This window comes from Carettochelys insculpta, chromosome 4 (genome assembly GCF_033958435.1).
Source record: "Carettochelys insculpta isolate YL-2023 chromosome 4, ASM3395843v1, whole genome shotgun sequence".
NCBI lineage: Eukaryota > Metazoa > Chordata > Testudines > Carettochelyidae > Carettochelys > Carettochelys insculpta.
In genome coordinates this window covers 89365839-89386258 of record NC_134140.1, presented here as the reverse complement: position 1 = coordinate 89386258, position 20420 = coordinate 89365839, and the positions used below count along the sequence as shown (strand labels likewise).

The 20420-nt window shown below is 41.4% G+C and overlaps 1 protein-coding gene across 2 annotated transcripts in view; it reads right to left on the bottom strand.

Moving 5' to 3' along the window:
* TBC1D9 (TBC1 domain family member 9) overlaps nt 1-20420 on the bottom strand; it is an 83094-nt gene that overhangs the window by 30138 nt on the left and 32536 nt on the right. For both annotated transcript variants that reach the window (XM_074991916.1, XM_074991917.1), the window contains exons 4-10: nt 19550-19778; nt 17386-17647; nt 16216-16423; nt 12254-12460; nt 9359-9529; nt 8509-8659; nt 2472-2686 (exon numbers count right to left, since the gene is read on the bottom strand). In XM_074991916.1, coding sequence (XP_074848017.1) covers nt 2472-2686; nt 8509-8659; nt 9359-9529; nt 12254-12460; nt 16216-16423; nt 17386-17647; nt 19550-19778 — 1443 coding nt within the window. The remainder of the gene's footprint in view (nt 1-2471; nt 2687-8508; nt 8660-9358; nt 9530-12253; nt 12461-16215; nt 16424-17385; nt 17648-19549; nt 19779-20420) is intronic.

The following is a 20420-nucleotide window of genomic DNA, read 5'->3' as shown; positions in this document are numbered from 1 at the left end:
TCATTTCAACCTTAACAGAAAATTAATAATGCTTTAAAAAGAAGATATTATATTAATATTAAAGAGTTCCTTACAAGCTACTGAAAGACCATCCTTGTAGGTCTTTGTTTTGTCTGTATGCATCAGGCACATATGTGGTACTTCTTCCCCTGGCTATTCACAGGGAAGAAGCAGCACAGTATTCATTCTAGCATGGGGACCACACAACGGAAGAGGGATACTGCTTCAAATAATACACCTTCATTGGGGCACTAGATCACCAGATGCCTCCAGGAGCCTGAAAGGCCAAACACCAGTGGCACCAAGAGGCCCTGTGGTCCCAGCTGGAGGGGGGCTCTTCACCCCGGAAGGGATAAGGCCAATGACCGAAGGGGTGGAGTTTTGGGCAGTCAGCCCACAGCCCTCCCCCCATATTCCCTTTGAGCCACCTGCAGAGGAGCACCCTGTGGTATTTCAAAGGGGGCTGGGGCAATTACCTCACTGACCCCTGTTTGCCTGCATGCCAAGCACTTAAGTGCTATTGGTGCAACTTACTTCTTACTTGGGGCTTGACTCAGGAAGTCTCACTCACTTTGAGGATGGGAAAGGATCTCTTGCGTGCACTTCTGTAATCCCTGATGGTGCACTTCTGTGGGGAGTGGAATATTAATGTGCCTCTGTTCTGGTCAGAAACTAACTGAAGTGTCCTACAGCTGTCGTGTGGAGCTAGCTCATGCAATGGGGAAGGGTGGAGACCCCCCACCCACCCCCTTTCCATGTCAAAACAAAGGTTTATTGCTAATTATTAGACCACACAATTCCAACTGTGGTGCTGTCTGAAATCTGGGCTGCACAGGAGAAACAGGCTTCCCTGCGTGCCTAGATAGAATGGGGGAGAGGCAGTGGGAACAATCCACAGCACTGTAAGAGATTGATCCTTGGAGGCAGGCAAGTCCTAACAAACACACTCTCAGGGGACAAAGCAAAGAAGAAGGCGTCTTAGTCCATATTTTCACCTCACTTGTTCATTAAAAATACTACATTAACCTTGCCTTGCAAAGGACATACTTGCTATTGCCAAAGTTCTGGGGTTTGCAAGACTCAGCCCTAAGCATCCTGGGGATCCCCTTATTCACAGTGGGGTGGAGAGTCCCTTCTTGCTTCCTGAGGCAACGACAGTGTGGGGGAACTCTGGATCCTTTCAGTGTTTTGCCCCTCTGGCAGCCCAGCTCTGTTGTGCGACGAACCCCAACGGGTGGCCCAATCTTGCTTCAAGTTCAGAAGCATATGATTTGGCTTAGCTGCACTGGAGTCACGGCTCCTCAGGACGAGGTGGGAATCTGACATACCAGTCTGATTCTCACCCCCCAGGTTCTTGCAATGCCAAGGTAAGATGGCTGGCCACAGAGTATCATTCACCCTCTGCAAGTGCTGCTCAGGAAAGGAACACTGCTCAGATTGAAGCCAGGTGTTTGTAAGACAGTTTTGCCATGCGTGAGTGCAGGCAGAGAAGTCCAGCAGAGAGCAGCGTTCTCTGTAAGATGTGGGCTTGTGCGGTCACTCAGGAGAGATTCAGGTGCTGCCCAACGGATTAACAGAGTGCTAACACACAGGATTTTTTGTTTCTGCTGGGTGTGCACATGCCTCAGTGTACACAAAAATTTATTCTGCACGTGAATGGAAAAAATCTCCACACGTGGATGGAGAAGATTAGAGGGAACCTTGGCAGGGACGTGCTGCAATGGCAGATCCAGGCGGTTGAAACCACCATGCTATTATTTATCTAACCTGGGAGAGGAGGAGGAGGAAGATAACAGCAAACACAAATCAAAGTAAAAGTTTTAAAAATCAAATCTCAAGAGAACCTGAACTGCCAAACTGTTCGGCTTTCAGAAAAATAGAATCAGTTGGTTGCCTAGATAAAAGGCAGAGTTTAATTCTGGAGCTTCCAGAAACAACAATGGACTCCCTCTGTAGTCCACAGGTGAGGGCACGAGCCTGTCAGTAACGAATAAGAAGCTGTGCAACAGAGAAAAATATTAGTGAAAAGACTTTCAAAAGAGTCTAGTCTCGTAACAATGACAGAACAAAAACTCTTATTATCTTAATTAGATGCAATTGGGACAGATTTTTAGTCATCCTTTCACTGGCGACTACATGTATGGGTGTACAAATCTGAATAAACAGCCCAGCATGCACAACTAGTTACTGCCCCTGGTTCCTGAGCTTCTCAACAGCTATCCTAGCATAGGCTTGGGTGAAGCAACCAATGGAAACAGAGGACTGTGAAGAAGCCAGAGTTTGTACTAATGCAACTCTTTGTGAAATCAGAGCTTTGTGCATGTAAATCAGGAACCTAAATGTTCAAGTGCATGATCAAATGGGTCAACTGTGTATATTAGCATGCAGTCATGGACCAAATGAACAACAAAACAAACGCACAGACATGGGAACTCTAGATGCCAAAAGGACTGGCTAGACATGTCAATTACCTGACAATATCCTATGTTTGGATTTCTAAAAGCATAAGCTGTTAATACTCTCCTCAGGGCAGCAATACCCATCTCATTCTGGAAAGCAGGGTGCTCCGGGAGAGAGCGGTGCAAGTCTCTCTCGATCTCTTCTGTGGCAAGGTTATATTTTCCCATAGATTTCTCCACAAGGTCTTCATAATAGCCTGGGTGGGTGGCCATCTCATTAATGGCTCCTAGGAGCAGAAGAGAACAAGGAACTTGAACTAGGATAATTAAACGAGGGCTACCAGACACTGAACAACAGCATTATTTTCCTCCCTCAAGTCACATGCCTTGAATGGAAATGTTAAAATAAAGACAAAATTTTGAAGATACATTTGAAGTGTTATAACTTTAAACCAGATAAAGTTAGCCTGGCACTCAAAACATATTGGTTGCTCTTCTCTGAATAGATTTTAGAAAAAGTTGTTTCACTTAAGAGATAAAACTAAGCTCCTTTCTTTCTGTATGATGCAAAAGCTGAGTATGCTGAATAGCAGTGTAGCTTTAACAGCTGGGGCTGCCACCGCGATTGTGTCCTTCCACAGACTGGGAGCTATCTGTAGGCTATTGACAGTGCAGCTAGCCTATTGGCTGGTACCCTGTTCACATGCACACTACCATGACAGCAACACCCAAGTCTATTTCTCTAAATCGTTTATATCATAGCTGCTGATTCTATAGAGCTTATCTTCAGAGCAATTTTTATAACATTGCTCAGTCAATCCTGACAGTCTCCCTACAAGAAATAAGTATTATTCTTATTTAAAGGACAGAAAACAGAAGCAGAGAGGTTAACTGACCTTCCCACAGCTATAGAAAGAAACAATCAAAAATCAATCAACCAATCAGTGCTGGAACCAGGCTGAGAACTCAGGAAGATCCAGATTTAAAGCCCTGTGTTAAAACCATTAGAACATACTTTTCTCAACCAAAAAGTATACATGTGAAATAACACAATTCCTTCCTCTGTCCACTATACCTGCTCCATATCCGGGGCAAATATCTCCACCTATAGGCCAGTTTTAATTTAGGGCAGGTAAGATAAGCCATTCTAGCTATGGCAGCTGCATACTTATCTGCAATCTGCTTATCTGAGCCTTCATAGAGAAACTCCCCCGTCAACCTCCTTTACTCCTTGTGACATCAAGGAGTACAGGGATTGACAGTTTGATTTTGGACATTCTTCTTAGGTGTGCAAAACTGAACCCTGGAAGATCGACTCTGGCCGGGTTGATCTTCCACATAGTGTAGACAAGCCCTTGGTTATGAAACATGTTTAAGATCTGACCTACTTCAAAAACTGGAACCAGAAATGAAACAAGTTTAGGACAACTGTGTTGGTACTAAGTGTCCAGGCACAGATGTACCTGTAGCATACACAGGAACTTATTGCCTGTTTTTTTTCCTAAATGTTAACTGTTTTCCCCTTTCATAAGAATGACCATACTGGGTCATGCTACAGGCCCATCTAGTCCAGTGTCCTGTCTTCTGACAGTGGCCAATGCCAGGTGTCCCAGAGAGAGTGAATGGAACATTCATCCCTGCTCATCCTGGCTAACAGCCACTGATTGACCTCTCTTTCACTATTTTATCTAGCTCTTTTTAGAGCCGTTACAGTCATTGCCATCACGACATTGTCTGTCAAGGACTTCCACAGGCTGACTGTGCATTTGATGAAGAAATACTTCCTTCTGCCTGTTTTAAACCTGCTGCTTATAACATTAATTAGCGACCCCCTAGTTCTGTATTATGGGAAGGAGTAAACAGCACTTCCTTATCTACTTTCTCTACACCACTCTCTGCAATCATATTCCCCTTAGTCATCTCTTTTCCAGACTGAAGTCTCCCAGTTTTACTAATCTCTCCTTATTTTAATCCCTAATCATTTGCTACCCTTTTCTGAACTTTTGCCAATTCCTATGTATCTTTTCTGAGATGAGGCAACCACCTCTGCACACAGCATCCACTTAGAAGTGAAGGAAGCTGAAACATATGGTGTGACTGCAGTAGGCATTCTATGGATCACAAGATCGGTCTGTTAGGAAGGACTAATGACAAATAAAAGCAATTTCCTCCAAGAAAACGTATGTGAATGAGCCCCATGGTAAAATAACATGGTGACTACAATGAACTTTGACCAACTCCAACATTTAAATCCAATTGATATATACCTGGCGATCCTCAAGGCACTGAAGAGATCACTGAATTCAGGCTAGCATAGAAAGACTCCTTTTCATCATCTACAGCAGTGCAAGTGGGTGCATATGTACTAACAAGTACAAGATATAGTCTCTGCCTCAGTCTAGGCTTTGTGGTCATAAGGCAAGGACTGATGGCATGTGGCTGGGATTCAAGCTGGGGGAGTAGTGGCATCCTGATGGCGAAGCCAACTCCCGCCTGCTTGGGGTGACTCTCAGGGTATCCCCACACTAATACGAGTAGCCTGCTTCAATCTCTGAACTGGCAGGTAGCAGACATAAGTGTTGCACTTAAAGCTGCATCATCAATTTTATAACATGCAAGTTCTCTACCAGTAATTGCTGTCCTGAATTCATGGATATCACTGCTATCAAGATGTGTGCGCATGTCCAGGATGGAAAGCATACTTTGCTTAGTCGTTGATTTTCCCTCATGACTGCAAAAATTGTATATCCAGTCAGTTGCGGTTAATTGACAGGGAGCAATTGGAACAAGCTGTAAAATTAGGGACTGTTTTCTCCCCACCTCTTCTTTGGAAGAAAGCAACACTGTCCCTAAATAGGGCTGCTTTGACACCTATGCAGGCTACGGGAGCTGCTGCTGCTGTTCCAGTTCAGCTGACAGACAACCATAACACCTGGGCCGCCTACACACAGGTTTGTGACTAAACGTTTCCAGTGTTACCCTAAAAAGGCTTAGCGAGCTCAGTCTGCCCTGTCTTAGAATCAGAGTTTCTCTTCTCCTAGATACTCTGGGTCCATGGTGCCTTATTCTGTGTTATTTGGCACAACCCCGCAAGACCACTCCATGGAGGGCTTCCTCAGTGCACCACCCTAAGAACACACCTCAATGCTGTAATACCCCAGTGTGATGCACAAGGTGGTCTACAGGACAGAGCAAAGGGCTAGGAGCTTGGAATCTGTGGTTATCATCTTTGCTTTGCCAATGACTCATTGAGAGACCTTGAGTAAATCACTCAACCTCTGTCTGATTTCCCTTTTGTAAAGTGAGAACAATACTTGGTAGCAACTGAAAGGAGCCAAGGAGTCCAGTTATAATAAAGAATGTTCCATCTACAGAGCAAAAAAAAAAAAAAATACTACTTTTCTGCATGAGTAAGGCTATGATTTAGACAGATTTTTGACTAAAATTAATGGGCAGGTCACAGGCAATTAAACTCATGACCTGTCCATGACTTATACTAAAAATACCTGTGATTAAATCTTGGCAGGGCACAGTGGGAGTGCTGAGTACCTCAGGGGTGGGGGGAGGGGGAGATGCTGGTGTGTGGGGAGGGGGCGCTGATGCAGAGGGTGAAGTAGAAAACTGCTGCTGCTCTGGCCACCCCAAGACTGCTGCTGGGGGCTGACAGAGCAACAGCTGGTGTGTTCGGTCACCAGGCCACTCTAGAAGCAGCTCATTTGGCTGTCTTAAGGGCCATTGGAGCATCCAGCCACAGAGCCAGCTGCTTAGGCAGACCTGGTATCAGCCACACTGTCACCCAAAAGTCATAAAAAGTCACAGAATCTGTGACTTCCACAACCTCTGTGACAGACACAGAGCCCCATAGATGAGTGATAGGATCAAGACACCACTGCAAATTAACGTGGTAAAAACACACAGCCACTGTGTCTAGGCTCAGTGAATCTCTCGTGTTACACTGCTTTGAAGAGATGCCTAACTTCATTTCTTCTGCCTGCTCTTATCAAATATGCTCCTCTACTTGCTGTGAGTTTTCAGTTTGCATAGAGGCCTAAAACCACTGTAAATTCTTCAGGGCAGGGACTGGTTTAGTCTTGTGTAGCACTAGGCACTCTGGGCTAGATTTTCAAAGGTATTCAGGTGCCTAAAGATGCAGGCAGGCAGCTAGTGGGATATTCAAAAGTACTTAATGTTAAGTTAGTAATGTAACCTTGACTGACTTCAATTTGAGTTAGCCACCTAACCTGCTTTAACTGCTTTTGAAAATCCCACTAGGCATCTATCTGCACCTTTAGGCCCCTAGGAGCCTTTGAAAACCCTGCCCAGTATCATCTCATACATCTAGCGTAGACACACCTTCGTTTTTACTATTTTTGCATTGGAGCCCTTACATTTTGGATCAGGTCATTTTATGTACCATTGTATTAAGCCTTGTTATACAGAAATTTAGTTATATTTTGTAGAACAGTTCCTAGAAGTAGGAAAGGTGAAGAAAAACCTCTCTGCCCCCTTTATTTTGGATTGTTTAATTGATTGCCCTGTTGAGTGAATGAGGTGTGAATGGAACGGCATGGGAGACAAGCACCTCCTCGTACTTGCAAGGGTTGGAGAAGGTAGATCCAAGACCAATGAGAAGAATGATGTAACCTGGGAAGTGGGCCCACTGAAAGAAGATTGGGCATACGGACGCCTTGGGAGTCACCAGCAAGTGCCTGCCTTTGGAAGCACCACCCAGAAGAAGGTGCTAAATGCATATTCATAAAATTGCTCTTCCAGATTATGCATATGCATGAGATGGCTAACTGGTATCAACATGCACGACAGGGAGAGGACAGCATAAATGGAATAGTAACAGAGAGGTAGCCAGGTTAGTCTGTACTCCAACAAAACAAAGCAGCAGAAATGTAGCACTTTAAAAGACTAGCAAAATGATTTATTCCAGTGGTTCCCTAATTTTTTGGCATTGCTCCCCTCTTCGGATTTTTGAGAAACTCTCACACCCTCCCCCCACCTCTTCTTTGCCATCATCCATCCCCCCCCTTTTAACAAAAAAAATTCAATTAATAATTTAAAATATACACAAGAGTTTGATATAAAAATGTCATTTAAAATGAAAATAAGCACAAATAGTTTTTCTTGGCTCCTTGAGGGTGGCTGGTGCAGCCCCAGGTGGCCAGCTGCCTGAGCCCTGTGCCAGCTGCCAGAACTGTCCATGCCAGCCACCCACCTGCCCAAGCCCTATGCTGCCAGGGCTGCCTGCCTGAGCCAATTAAACCCTGCACTGTTGGGGCCAGCCACCTGAGCCTCATGCCGCTGGTACCAGCCGCCTGCCCGCCCAAGTCCTGGGAGCCATCTGACCAAGTCCTGTTAGCCACGAGCTGCCCACCCAAGCCTCTCCCCTCCCGCATAGCCAGGCACCACCAGCCCCCAGCTCTTACTCCATCCACCTCTCCCAAGCCAGGCACCCTCAGCCCCACATCTAACCTCATCCTCCTCTCCCAACCCACACTCACTCACTCTTGCAGGAGACAGCTAACTCCACGTGTGTCTTCTAGTTCCATGTGGATCTTTGCCAGTTGCCTCCTTTTTATAGTAGCTGTGCCAGGTGACCCATATAAAATTACAGGGGCTGAGACCCGGAAGCAAAGATCAGCTCTTTCTTGGGGTGGGAGGAATGACGAGGAGGGGGCAGCTCATCACGCAATAAATCATTTTGTTAGTCTTTAAAGTGCTACGCTTCTGCTGCCCCCCCCCCCTTTTTTTTTTTTTTAAAGTATAACTGGAAGGCATCTCACACAGGGACTCCAGGTTTATTTTGTCACCACTGGAGTACCGATCCGGATCGGCAGAAGCCCCACTCCACCCCTGCCCCAGCTAACTGACCTGGTCAGTGCCGTTAGCGGGAGCAACTAATGGTAACAGCAACAAGACACGAGTGTGCTGGTGTGTGTGGGAGTGTAATATATCATATGCATATGATAAGCGTTGATTGCTACAGGTGTATTACCAATAAATGTGGTGTTTTGCCTTTTCCCCTGAAAAGATCCTGTGCAGTACTTCTCAGTACAACACTAGCTCATAATTTATTACAAGTTTCTAAACTGGAACCCACCTGAAAGCAGTAGCCAAAGTTCCCCTCTCATGATTTCTGGAATGCCTTTCAGCACAAGATCTCTAGTTTTCTCTGTCCGATACATGCAGAGACCCTGACCATACTCAGCAAAATGAATCTTCCAGGCTTGTTCTTTCAGAAACTCTTTAGCCTACAAATAAATAAGTTTGAGAATGTACAGTAATGCATTAAATGTGAGAAGAAAAAGCAAAGTCCCCACACGCCATAACCTCTCTAATTCAGCACCCTCAGGACCTGATCAGTGCTGAATCAGAGAATTTGCTGGACCATGGGAGGTCCATATTGTTTAGCAGCATTACCAACACTTCCACTGCTTACTGGGCTCTTAGAAGACAGGTAGGAATAAATTACAGCTAAATAACAGCAGAGAATACTAAGAGCCAGCAATGGTGGCTGTAAAGAAACTTTATGGGACCACAGAAAACTTGGCCACTCCCATGATAAGTGGTAATCCAGCTAACTAAAATCATGTCAGATATGGACGTTGCCAAATGTGAGTGCCGGACTAGAGAGGTTCAGCCTGTAGTTCTTTGGCAGTTAAGGAAAGGATATCCTGAAGTTGTCCCTAACCTTACATACATCTCATTGCATGAAATACTTTGGAGTTTTGGCACGCTGCTTTCTGTGAAATTCTGCTTCTGAAGTACCGGACATTTATTTTCAAAAAAGTAACCATCTCTGCATGTGGTTGGCAGTGTAAACTGCTCAGTCCAGAACAAGCAAAAGTTATATAAACTCATTGTGGACTGTTAACTTTAAAAACTTTTTTTTAAGTAAACCACAACGCTTCCTGTTGGTCAGAATTTACAAAAACAACAGTGAGATCTACCAATTTTGGGTTGAATTCCTCAGGTGACCTCCGTCGATACATTGTCATTAAAGCCTGTGTTGCTGTGGGAATGCTATTGCCATTGAGATTGAACTGTCGTTCTCCATCTGCTTCAGAGCTGAGACTTCTTTGAGGGCTTGAGGAAACAATACTACTTGGTCTTGAACACACCTGCAAAGAACAGCCACAAGTTGTTCATGGGTGAGAGATGGATAATTTCACTTGTAATACACCAAAATTATGGCATTCTAAGAGCCAATTCAGTTTGAGGAAACTCAAACCCCCAAGATGCACCTCCAGGGCAAGCATCTGGCAACAGAAATTAAACTGATTTCAAATAATGAAATACATTTGTAGTTTACCAACCAAATTAGTTCTCAGAATCTACCCCCTTGTGCCAAACATCTAACGATAAAATTAGAGCTAGTTTTAATTTTTCAGTCACTAAGATAATACATTGGAAGACGCAGAGGCATGGTTTATGCACCCAAAGACATTTTACATTAATTTCTGCAGACAGTAAAATGACTCATGTCTATCAGGATATTTTTGGTCTCTGCACAGCAACAGCCAATTACAAAAGAATTTTTCCTTTCTTTCCTTCTTTCTATTAAAAAAGTAGAAGAATTTCACAAAGGTCAGGATTTAAATGTGCTTCTGTTAACTTGGCTTATGTCTATACCACAGCCCTATTTTGAAATAGCTGTTCTGAGTTAATGCTGCCACACAGAAAATGCATTTCAAAATAGCTAGGTGCTCTTTCAAAATAGCATGTCAAACACATAATACCCATTTCAAAATAATGCCACTGCAGCCCATTATGGCTTATTTCAAAATAGCGCTATTCCATGTCTTAACATCACCTACTTCAAAATACGCATTTTTCGTCCTGCAATGACGTTTACCGATTTAGAAATAATGCACCCATCATTTCAATTTTATATTGAAATAGCGTGTGCATAAGGTAGACGCTTGCAAAACTATTTTGAAATAGCTCTATAGTGTAGACATAGCCTTTGAGGCTGTGTCTACACTTGAATTTTGTGATGGAAAACCTGTCAAACTTTTCAGTTAGTTTAAATTCTCAACATGTTCACAAAATTGGGCCCTTATAAGGTGCCTCAGGTTGGACACTCAGGGTGTGTCTAATGCTTGCATTCCTCTTTCAAGCAAGGAATGCAAATGAGGAAAACTGAAAATGCAAAATAGACACTGATTTACATATTTTCATTTTTGTTTCAGGAAAAAGCGTTCTTTGGAAGATGGGGTTTATTTTCAAAGAGCCACATCTACACTGCTTTTTTTCTTTCAAAAGAATCTCTTCTGAAAAAATTATGCAAATGAAGCAAGATATGTAAATCAGTGCCTTAAGTGCCTTTTCAATTTCCCTCATTTGCATTCCTCTTTTGAAAGACGAACGCAAGTGTAGACACAGTCTGTGCGTCCAACCTGAGGCACCTTAACAGGGCTCAATTTTGTGAAAGTGATGAGAATATAAACTGCTTGAAAAGTTTGACAGGTTTTCCATCAAAAAATGCTAATTTGACAGAATCAAGATGGTCAGCAATTTCCTGTCAGACAACTTATGGGCAAGCAGCTTGACTTCCTGGAATCTTCCTCCCCAGAATTTTTCAAGAAATTGTTTGTTCTCTCAAAATGGATTTTTTAAAATATTCCATTCCATGGAAAACTGTACATCTTTGACTCTGTTCTGATCAAGAATTATTTGTTTTTAAATGAGAAACTTCTGCAGAATAGAAAATCCACACTTGAGCTGTCTGCCTTTTCCACTACTGAGACCTATGAAGAAACAATAACCACCGGTCATAGCTATTCAACAGCTTGATATGTACCATTTTCAGAGTACTGAAAACTTTTTCTCTTCAAGGGGTCTCTTTTGGGAACTCCTTAAAACTGAGGTATCCATGATCACTAGTCACTTTTTAAAATCTTGGCTAATAACAATAGTACCTTTTCAGAGTATTCGAGTCTGTGAAAATATTTACAGACAAACTTGGTCTAGAATGAATCCCAGCAATCAAGCTACTGAAGTTCTCAATCATTTCATTACATTTTAAAGGGTACCAAAAATATGACAAAATTTACTGGACCAGAAGAAGAGCTCTGTGTGGCTTGAAGGCTTGTCTCACTCACCAAAAAGTCTTGTGGCACCTTAAAGACGAATAGATTTATTTTGACATAAGCTTTCATGGGTAAAAACCTCTGTTAGATGTGGTTCACTCCTAGCAGTTGACGTGGAGGTGTGAATACCAAGAGACAGAAAAATTGCTTTTGTAGGGCAATAACTATTTTAAGTTCTTATTCTATCCTAATTTGATCATATTAAATGCAAACTAATTGCAGCTCTCTCTGGCTTTGAAGTTTTTTTATTTTATTTTAATTTTTTTAAAAGGTTGGCTACTTTTTAAAATGGTTACTGAATGTCCAGGGAGGTTAAATATTCTCCTACTGTTTTTCCTGTTTTACCTTTTATGATGTCTCATTTGTATCCCTTCGATGCAAAGACTGTACAGTTTGGACAATATAAGTTAGCCCAACAAAAGATATTCCCTCGCCCATCTTTTCTATTTACCAGGCTGCAAATGATCAACACTGAAAACCTCATCTTCTAGTGACACGCAACAGCTAACACTATTGTCAAGGTGACAGTTGGCAAGCTGGGAGGCTTTTTCCCCCCCCGATTTAACTCTAAATTTAGGTAACAGTCATAATATTTCAATGTCTCTAAGCTCAAGATACGAGGGTCTTCTGACTAAATGATGTTTTTACAGTCTTTACTCAGAAGTGTCAAGAATACATCTCACTCCACAGACAATGAAACTAAAGTTAAATTCCTTCCTGTCACTTAAATGAATCACATTCACCCATACACACCTCATCATCGGAACTGTTGTAACTTCCAGCAATCTCTTTTTCAGAATATGTTTTTGGAGTAGTTTGTAGAAGGAAGTCTGAAATCCTTTGCACGAGAAAGTCTCTGTCCTTCAAGTTGGCAAAGAGGAATGTCATTTTGTTTTTAGTGCTGATTGATAATGGGCTGGGCAACACACTTGAGCTGTCTGCCTTTTCCACTACTGAGACCTATGAAGAAACAATAACCACTGGTCATACCTATTCAACAGCTTGATATGTGCCATTTTCAGAGTAGAATCTTATTCTTAGGAATCATCTTTAGAACCACTGCAGAAGTTTCTAGTACACTTTTTTTTTTGCATTTTTATATGCAAAATCATCTTTTCCTATAGATTACTAATCCTATTGGAAAACCAAATATCGGTACTGAAACCAATACCTGTAATGCTGAAAACAGAAGTTATCTATTTATATCAAGGCTTCTCAGTCTTTCCCAGCACAAACTCCTTGCTTTCATGAAACAACTTTGTGGACTCTGCATTAAATCACACATTATTTAGTTGTCATATTTTATTTTAACCAAGTTTTGAGTACAATCACCACCATTTCCATACCACGTGTCCTACAAGCTTCCTAGAGGCCACACAGTGGTTGTCTATTCTGAAAATTACAAAGCTAAATAGGGTGTGTGCCTTTGAAGTACCCTTTTTCCTCCATACTAGACTCATAGCAAGGTTTCAGAGGAAGGTTTCCCATAAGGAAAACTTGTTCTTTGACAGTTCAGCCAGGGCCTCAACTGACACCACTCTGTTATGCTAGCTCTGTGCATTAGTGCATTTGGTGGCCAGAGCTGGCTAATCCTCTGAACACATACACGTACAGATGCATATTAAATTGGAAAATAAAGACTTTTTCTCACGTTAATGGTGAACAATTGTTAGAACCTACCTCACTTATTGCTGACAATAAATGGAGATGTTCTTAAGGAATACTTCACAGTTTCAACACACTAAATCACTGTAGCAGACCCTCCAACCCAATCCGAATATGGACATCTACATCACGGACATCTCTCCAGAAAGACAAAAGGAAACTGCGCAAGTGTGGAACTTTCCAAACCTTGCTTCCTCTTCCCAGGAATCTCTCCAAAAACTGGAGATGGGTGTATGCTTTTTCTTGCAAGGATTTTGTTTGGCTTTCCACAGTTAGTTATGTATTCACTAATCAAACTCCACCCTGTACATAGCGTTCAGAGAAAGAAACCTACAAAAGCACAGCTCAATATTTCACCAAGCTTCAGGAAAGGTAAATTATAATATAGAACTGCCGCTGATCAATTATACACAAGCTATAAATGCGTGATGCATGTTCTACACACTACCGATTATTCCGTTAAAAAACAAAATCAATCAAGCTCACAAAAAGACTGCTCTTCTCCGGAGCCTAATTGCTTTTAACCATCACTTTGATAGAGTGGATCAGAATCTTCTACGTAATAAAAACTCCATTAGACATTTCAATGTAAGAGAGAGCTTACCATGTTTTGGCTTACCATGTTTTGTTTTTTTAAATTAGCAATCTATGACCCGACATTAAGGTATTGTGCTAATGTTTCATTAGTTAAAAGGGCTAGATAATTTGTTTTTCATTTAACATCTCTTCCCAAGCTGTATTCAAAGACCGCAATACATAGCTCACTCAGAATATTTCCTATCCTCCTCCCCAACCAACTTCCTTCTGTTTTTCAGTGAGCTGTAAATCAGCTCTTTATTAATGCAAAAGAGCCTCATGAACAGCATATTTAAGTTAACAATGGAAAAATGTTCCTAGATCACTTTTATTTTTTTAAACCAATTCATTGTCCTCAAGGGGAGTTGCGCCACTGCCCGAAGTACTGCAATACTAGGTCGATGCATGGAGCAGACAGAGTGAGCTCCTGTGCCACCTCCCTGTTCCAAAAATGCATTTAATATAAAGTTCCCAGATAGAGAACATATTGGATCCACTTAAAGAGCAGTCTGAGGGCATTCAAAACAGAGGAAGCGGAGATAAACGCAGCACTAGAGTGGATGTGTTGCAGCCAGGATGCTGTAGCATTAGCAGAAGCCAGAACAGACACATTTCCTTCTTAATGCTTCTAACAATCACCTTCTGCAAATGCAGGCCCACTCCCTGCGTAGCACTGAGCCTGGACTTACAAAATGAAAATTTTACTTTCTGACCACAGCTACAGGATAGGTGCTTCTAAAGGTCCTGAAAACCTCTCTGCTTATCTATAAAGGTGCCTCTTTGTTCTAGTAACTCACAAAAGGTTGGAACTTAGAACCCGATCCAAAGCCACGTAAAGGCAATAGAAAGCTAACTTCAAAAGGCTTTAGTTCACGCTCTCAGAGCACTGCAAACACCTAGTTTTATCATCATCAGTGGGCTATTCAAAAGCAACAAGATGACCTGTGGCAACTTATAGACTCACATATATTTTGGAGCACAAGTTTTCATGGGCAAAGACCCGCTTTATCAGGTGCGTGAGTGGGGGGGTTCCAGGGGAGGGTTGATATTGATAATCACTAAGGGAACCCCCCACTCACGAACCTGATGAAGCAGGTCTTTGCCCATGAAAGCTCACGATCCAAAATATCCGTTAGTCTATAAGGTGCCACAGGTCGTCTTGTTAGTTTATTATTATTTCCAACACTGGGATTACTGAACATCGAACTTCAATGGTTTACACACAACTTTAAACATAAGAACATAAGAATGGCCATACTGGGTCAGACCAAAGGTCCATCCAGCCCAGTATCCCGTCTGCCGACAGTGGCCAATGCCAGGTGCCCCAGAGAAGGAGAACAGAAGACAATGATCAAGTGATTTATCTCCTGCCATCCATCTCCTGCCCTTGTACTGAAGGCTAGGGCACCATACTTAACCCCTGGCTAATCGCCATTTATGGACCTAACCTGCAAAAATTTAAACAGTTAATGCGCATTCCTTCAGATGGCCTCTCAGCTTTTGGAGAGGGAATCAGCTGAGTCCTATGCTGATACTGTAGCTACAGCACTTGCTATCAGAAGCAGCTGCCAGTTTCACATCCAAGAGAAGCTGCCGTGCTTCACAAAAGGTATATGGGGTTTTATTCCCCAACCACACGGTATTTCCCCTACTCAACCTTCATTTGGCAATTCATTGCTCCTCTTGAATTCCGCGTAAAATAAATAATGTAAATTTAAGGTCAGATTTGAATCACAGATTTTAAAAAACACTACTGCAAACTCCTGGGAAGCTGGGTTTGGGAGTTTTCAGTGGAACAGCATTTTTAACCCCCCTTAGTGATTATGAACAGTCCTTCAGAATACGCAAAAAGGAAATAAAACCATTTCCCCCTGGGCCACAATGCTTTCAGTACTCCAAGCATCCTGGGCCAGGCCAGCCCTTGGCTATACAGCAAGTTACTTCTAAGATAAATCACTGTTTTAATCAGTGCTTTTTCGTGCTGGTACTTGCCAAAACTGCACTTTGGCAGCCCCAGCCATGAGACTGGCTTGTGGGGAGGAGCGGGGAACCGGCTGAGTATTGACTCATTTTATTTTTAAAACTAAAACAGCATTGCTATCAATCTTTTCTGTTTAAAACTGATATTCAAATTTTTTTAGTGTTTTTATTGTCATGTACCCTGGGTCAACTGTAACGTGGTTTAATTCTCCACTTGTCTGGAAGGACAAAAACCATGCTATAGCCCCTTACCTATAAGGGATGGAAACCAAGAAAGAGAAAGGAATCGTGAGAATCAAAAGGTGGTCTGGGAAAACAAACCTGTGAGTCACAGTAGTGTGAGCATAAAACTGAAGTTGCTACTGAAGTGGAGCTACTTCCTCATGTGACAAAGGGATTAAGCAGCTTATCAGCACAATATTCATGTGTGAGAATCCACCTCAACAGCAGACAAGTGAAACAATTTGCTATAGATATTCAGGACTTACACTCACCTCTCGAAGGGGGATAATGAGACTACACAAGTTCTCCTCCTTACTAGTAAAGCAGATGTAATTTGTAGAAACAAACATCTGACCCAAAATGTGCATTTTATTAAACGGGGTCCACAAGGTGCAATCTGTGTGTCCATCTAACTTCTCATCTTTGGGAAGTCGGAACAGTGCTCGGTATCGCTCACTCTTTGCTCTCGCATCCAAGTCCCTGAAGATGGTGTTAACATGATACACATGACAAATTTTAGACATCTCTTTGCTGGCCAAATCGTAAAAATATACTTGCAACTTATTTTTCATTTACATAGCTATACACAAATGTGAAAAAATCATTAGGAAAGTTATATCTATGAGACATATTAACATTTCAGTTCTGGTGGAGTGTTGGAGTTTCATAATAGTTTATAGATCCATTGCAGGCCTTCTAATGTGCTAGTCATATATAATGTACCACTGTTTAACACTATTCCTGCTACCAAAATACTTTAAAAAAAACGCAGTGTGATACAATGTGCCTTAATTGTCACTATGTAACAAAAGAAATGCAGCTAAAATACAGGCTAAACTAAAATACATTTTATTAAATATATTGAAAATATAAAGATGATTAACAAGGAGCAATTCAGGTATGGTGTAATAATACTTTCTGTATTATATTTGGGTGTTTAGACTTTTCTTTCGGTACTACTTTACTGTAAAATATGAAAGAGTGATGAGCAGTAAGTTATGTGCAGGGCCTATAGCTAGATCCATTTTGCCTGTTATAGTACCAAGTACACACAAACGGGCCTGCTTCCCATTTACATTAAAGCCCATTTACATGGCTATGGCAAGGTAAAAGGGCCTTAAAGTGGGTATGCAATACAGTTACTCCCACTGCAAGGCCCCTCTAAGTTGTCAGGTTTGTAAAGGGTACTTGGGGTAAATGAGAATCAGGCCCAAATGTTCTACTTTTATCTTGGTAACATGCCTATAAGGCTTAGCCAGATTTTTCCATCGCCACCTTCAATGGCAGACAAACAATGATGTTTCAATTAACTTTCCCTCTTCTCACTACCACTATAAAACAACACATCTGTAATTAAAACAAGGGGACATTATCAGAAAACCCAGTAAGTAAAAAAACAAAGTAAAATAGTATACAAACTATTACAAGTCTGTGTCACCTACCGTTTCAGTGCAGATACTTTTTTGGGAGATTTCTTTTTCAGTTTAGGTAATGACCTGTCTTGTTCAAATCCTTCATTATCCAAAAGCTGTCTCATAGCTATGTTGGCTAGCTGTTCCATCAATTTGAATGTCTCGTTGATATTGAGGAATACCGAAAAGAAGTGTTCGCTTGACCTTGTACTCACTTTGATGATGTCAGGAAAAAGCAGCGTAGCATTCTTCTCAAGCTGAGTGATATCAACCCAGCGGATCACTAACTTTGCTGAACAAGGAAAACAGAAAAAAGATTCACCGCAAGAATGTCCTTATGAAAAAGGCTGGTACTCAAAAGCATTTTTCTTCCCAGGTGTGGGAGACAGGGCATTTGTTCACCAATCTCATATTTTATATATCATACAATGATGTTAGATTAGATTTTCTTACATCTTGGCAAGGTGAAAGAATAGTGCAAATAGGGCCACCAACTTGGCAAAGCAAAAAATATAGCCTTATAACAAGGTAAATCTGTGTCAGTATAATTTATTTATATATGAAATACACACAGACCACATACACCATCATAGTTTTACTCCTTTCCTTTGAAATGTTGTATGTGCATACTCTGCTCCACTATGAGATCGGCAAATGCAATTTGGGCTTGTCAAATGGGTCTCCTATTGTTAGTTGCCCTCCTTGGATGTGGGAGGCAATCACCATTCAAATAGGCTACCACAATTAATTTTAAGAACAATTCATCATTACCAACGACTGTGACAAAAACAAACTTGAAATTATAAGACAGCCTTAAGGATATTCAACCAATCTGATCTCCAGCTGACTGTGTTTTTAGCCATATAAATCCTTTCCTGTGGAAGCAACTATTTGTCAATCTTCCATTTGCAATTAACAAGCAGTCCTTCAGCACCTTAAAGACTAACAAATTTATCAGGTAGTGACCTTTTCTGGGTAAGGCCCACATCTTCAGATTATCAGACTTGGAGTAGATAATTAGAATGCATGGTTTACACAGCAGGTGGAGGGAAGGAAAAAGGTAGGGAAGGGAGGCAAGGTGGTGGGGGGGTCCACCTGTCACTGACAGGACCAGTGGGAGAAATTAAGTAAGTGGGATAGGTGCCATTCCTGGGAATATCGAAGATGGGGAAATTGCCTTTGTAATGCGTAAGACAATTCAGATCTCTCTTAAATCACATGTGAAATGTGTTAAACTCATAAATGAATTCCAAGTCAGAGGTCTCCCTCTGTAATCTTGTGGTAAAATCCTTTCGCAGAAGAATGGCTACTTTCAAATCCTCTGTGGACATTCAAAGAAAATGGCACATACCCCACTTAATTTACTTCTTCCACTGGTCCTATTAGTGACAGGTGACTCACCCCACCAATCCCCTGAGCTTTCCAATCCAAACTCGCTATATAAACCCTAGATTCAAATTATCTTCTCCAAATCTGAGAAGTGGGGCTCACCCACAAAAGCTCATTACCTAATAAATAAATTTGTTATCCTTCAAGGTGCTAAAGGACTGATTATTTTATGTGACGCTTCAGACTGACACGGCTACCCCTCTGAGTTAATTTAAATTCTTAAACTGCTTTACTTTAGGATTACACCTGAGGTAAAATGACATTAATTGAAATAGATTATTCTGTACTTTATTTTAAATTGACATGGTGCTTCTGTCAATAGTATCATTCAATTTGTCAGACAGAATAAGTTTTGCTTCATAGTAAGATGCATATAGAGAACCACATATTGTTCATAGTCTATTTGAACCTCCTTATAGGTCTGGAATATTAATACTCATCTTGATGGTGTATTTTTAGGTAAAGCAGTGGTGAAGCACTTGCAAGCATAGAATGCATGCAATTTATCCTGTGACTCTTCAACTCATCCCATATACTCCACCATGTGAGAGTTTTGTATGTATATATTCATAACGTGTCACAGCAATACTGAGTTCTCCATGTATCTAAAGTACATCATTGGTGTGGTTGAGAAAGTTAGCTCTTTGGGATAGGGATTGTGTTTATTTAAATTTTTGCACAGTGCCCAGCACTTTGTCCATGTTCGATAAATTAAGTATTAATTAAATTAATAATTTTAGCAATAAACCTCAGATTTCCTATCTACCATTAGGTGCCCAGATTGACCTGCCATTTTTAAACATACCTTCTCTTCCCATAAGAAAAGAATAAAAGCAAAGGTGGTTAATACTGAGATACATCCAGCCCTGACGGGGCACCTTCCCCTTCCAATAACTGCAGGAATAATAGTTCACCAATTTCTCTTCCTCTGGCATCCCAAACAACTTGTGGAACTTCACTATAGCTTCCTTAAACTTCTCAGTGTCATCATCCTCTTTGATACCATTGATTTTGTTGTACTCTGCAATGATCCCCTGAGAAAACATGAAGGGTGTTAGCCACAAAAAGGTATTGGACATTTTTATCAGACATCTGAGTGAATTTAAATGTCATGACCACTTCCTCTGCCACCTTCTGCTCATCTAGTTATCGTCCTTCCTACAAACCAGACTCCCTAATGACTTCACTCTCTTACCTTGCTTATGTCCCAGATAAGTAATAAAGCACATGCCTACATCTCTCAAGAGCACTAACCCTATTTTACACCAGTGAAGAGGTGAGGAGGGGAGTCACTGCAACTTGCCAAAAAGTTCAGATATGGAATGTTCATTTTTCCTGTCAGATTTTGGTGAAAAAAACTGCAGAAAAACTGAATTTTGGGAAAAATATCAACTAACTTGAGTGAATGAAGAGTGACTTTGTACACTATACAAATGTTAATTTGACTTTGAAGTAAGGATTGTGTTTGTTCTTATTTGTACAGCACCTAGCACAGGGTCCATAACTAAGGTTTTTATGCATCACCAGAACACAAACCAGCACATCACAATTTTCTTATAGTGATCGACTTTCAAAACAAGGAGCAAGGAGACACGTATGGTTATCTTTTCTTATTATCTCACCAGAATATGGGAAACACAATAAGCAATTTTATTTATGATTGGATGAGAGGATCA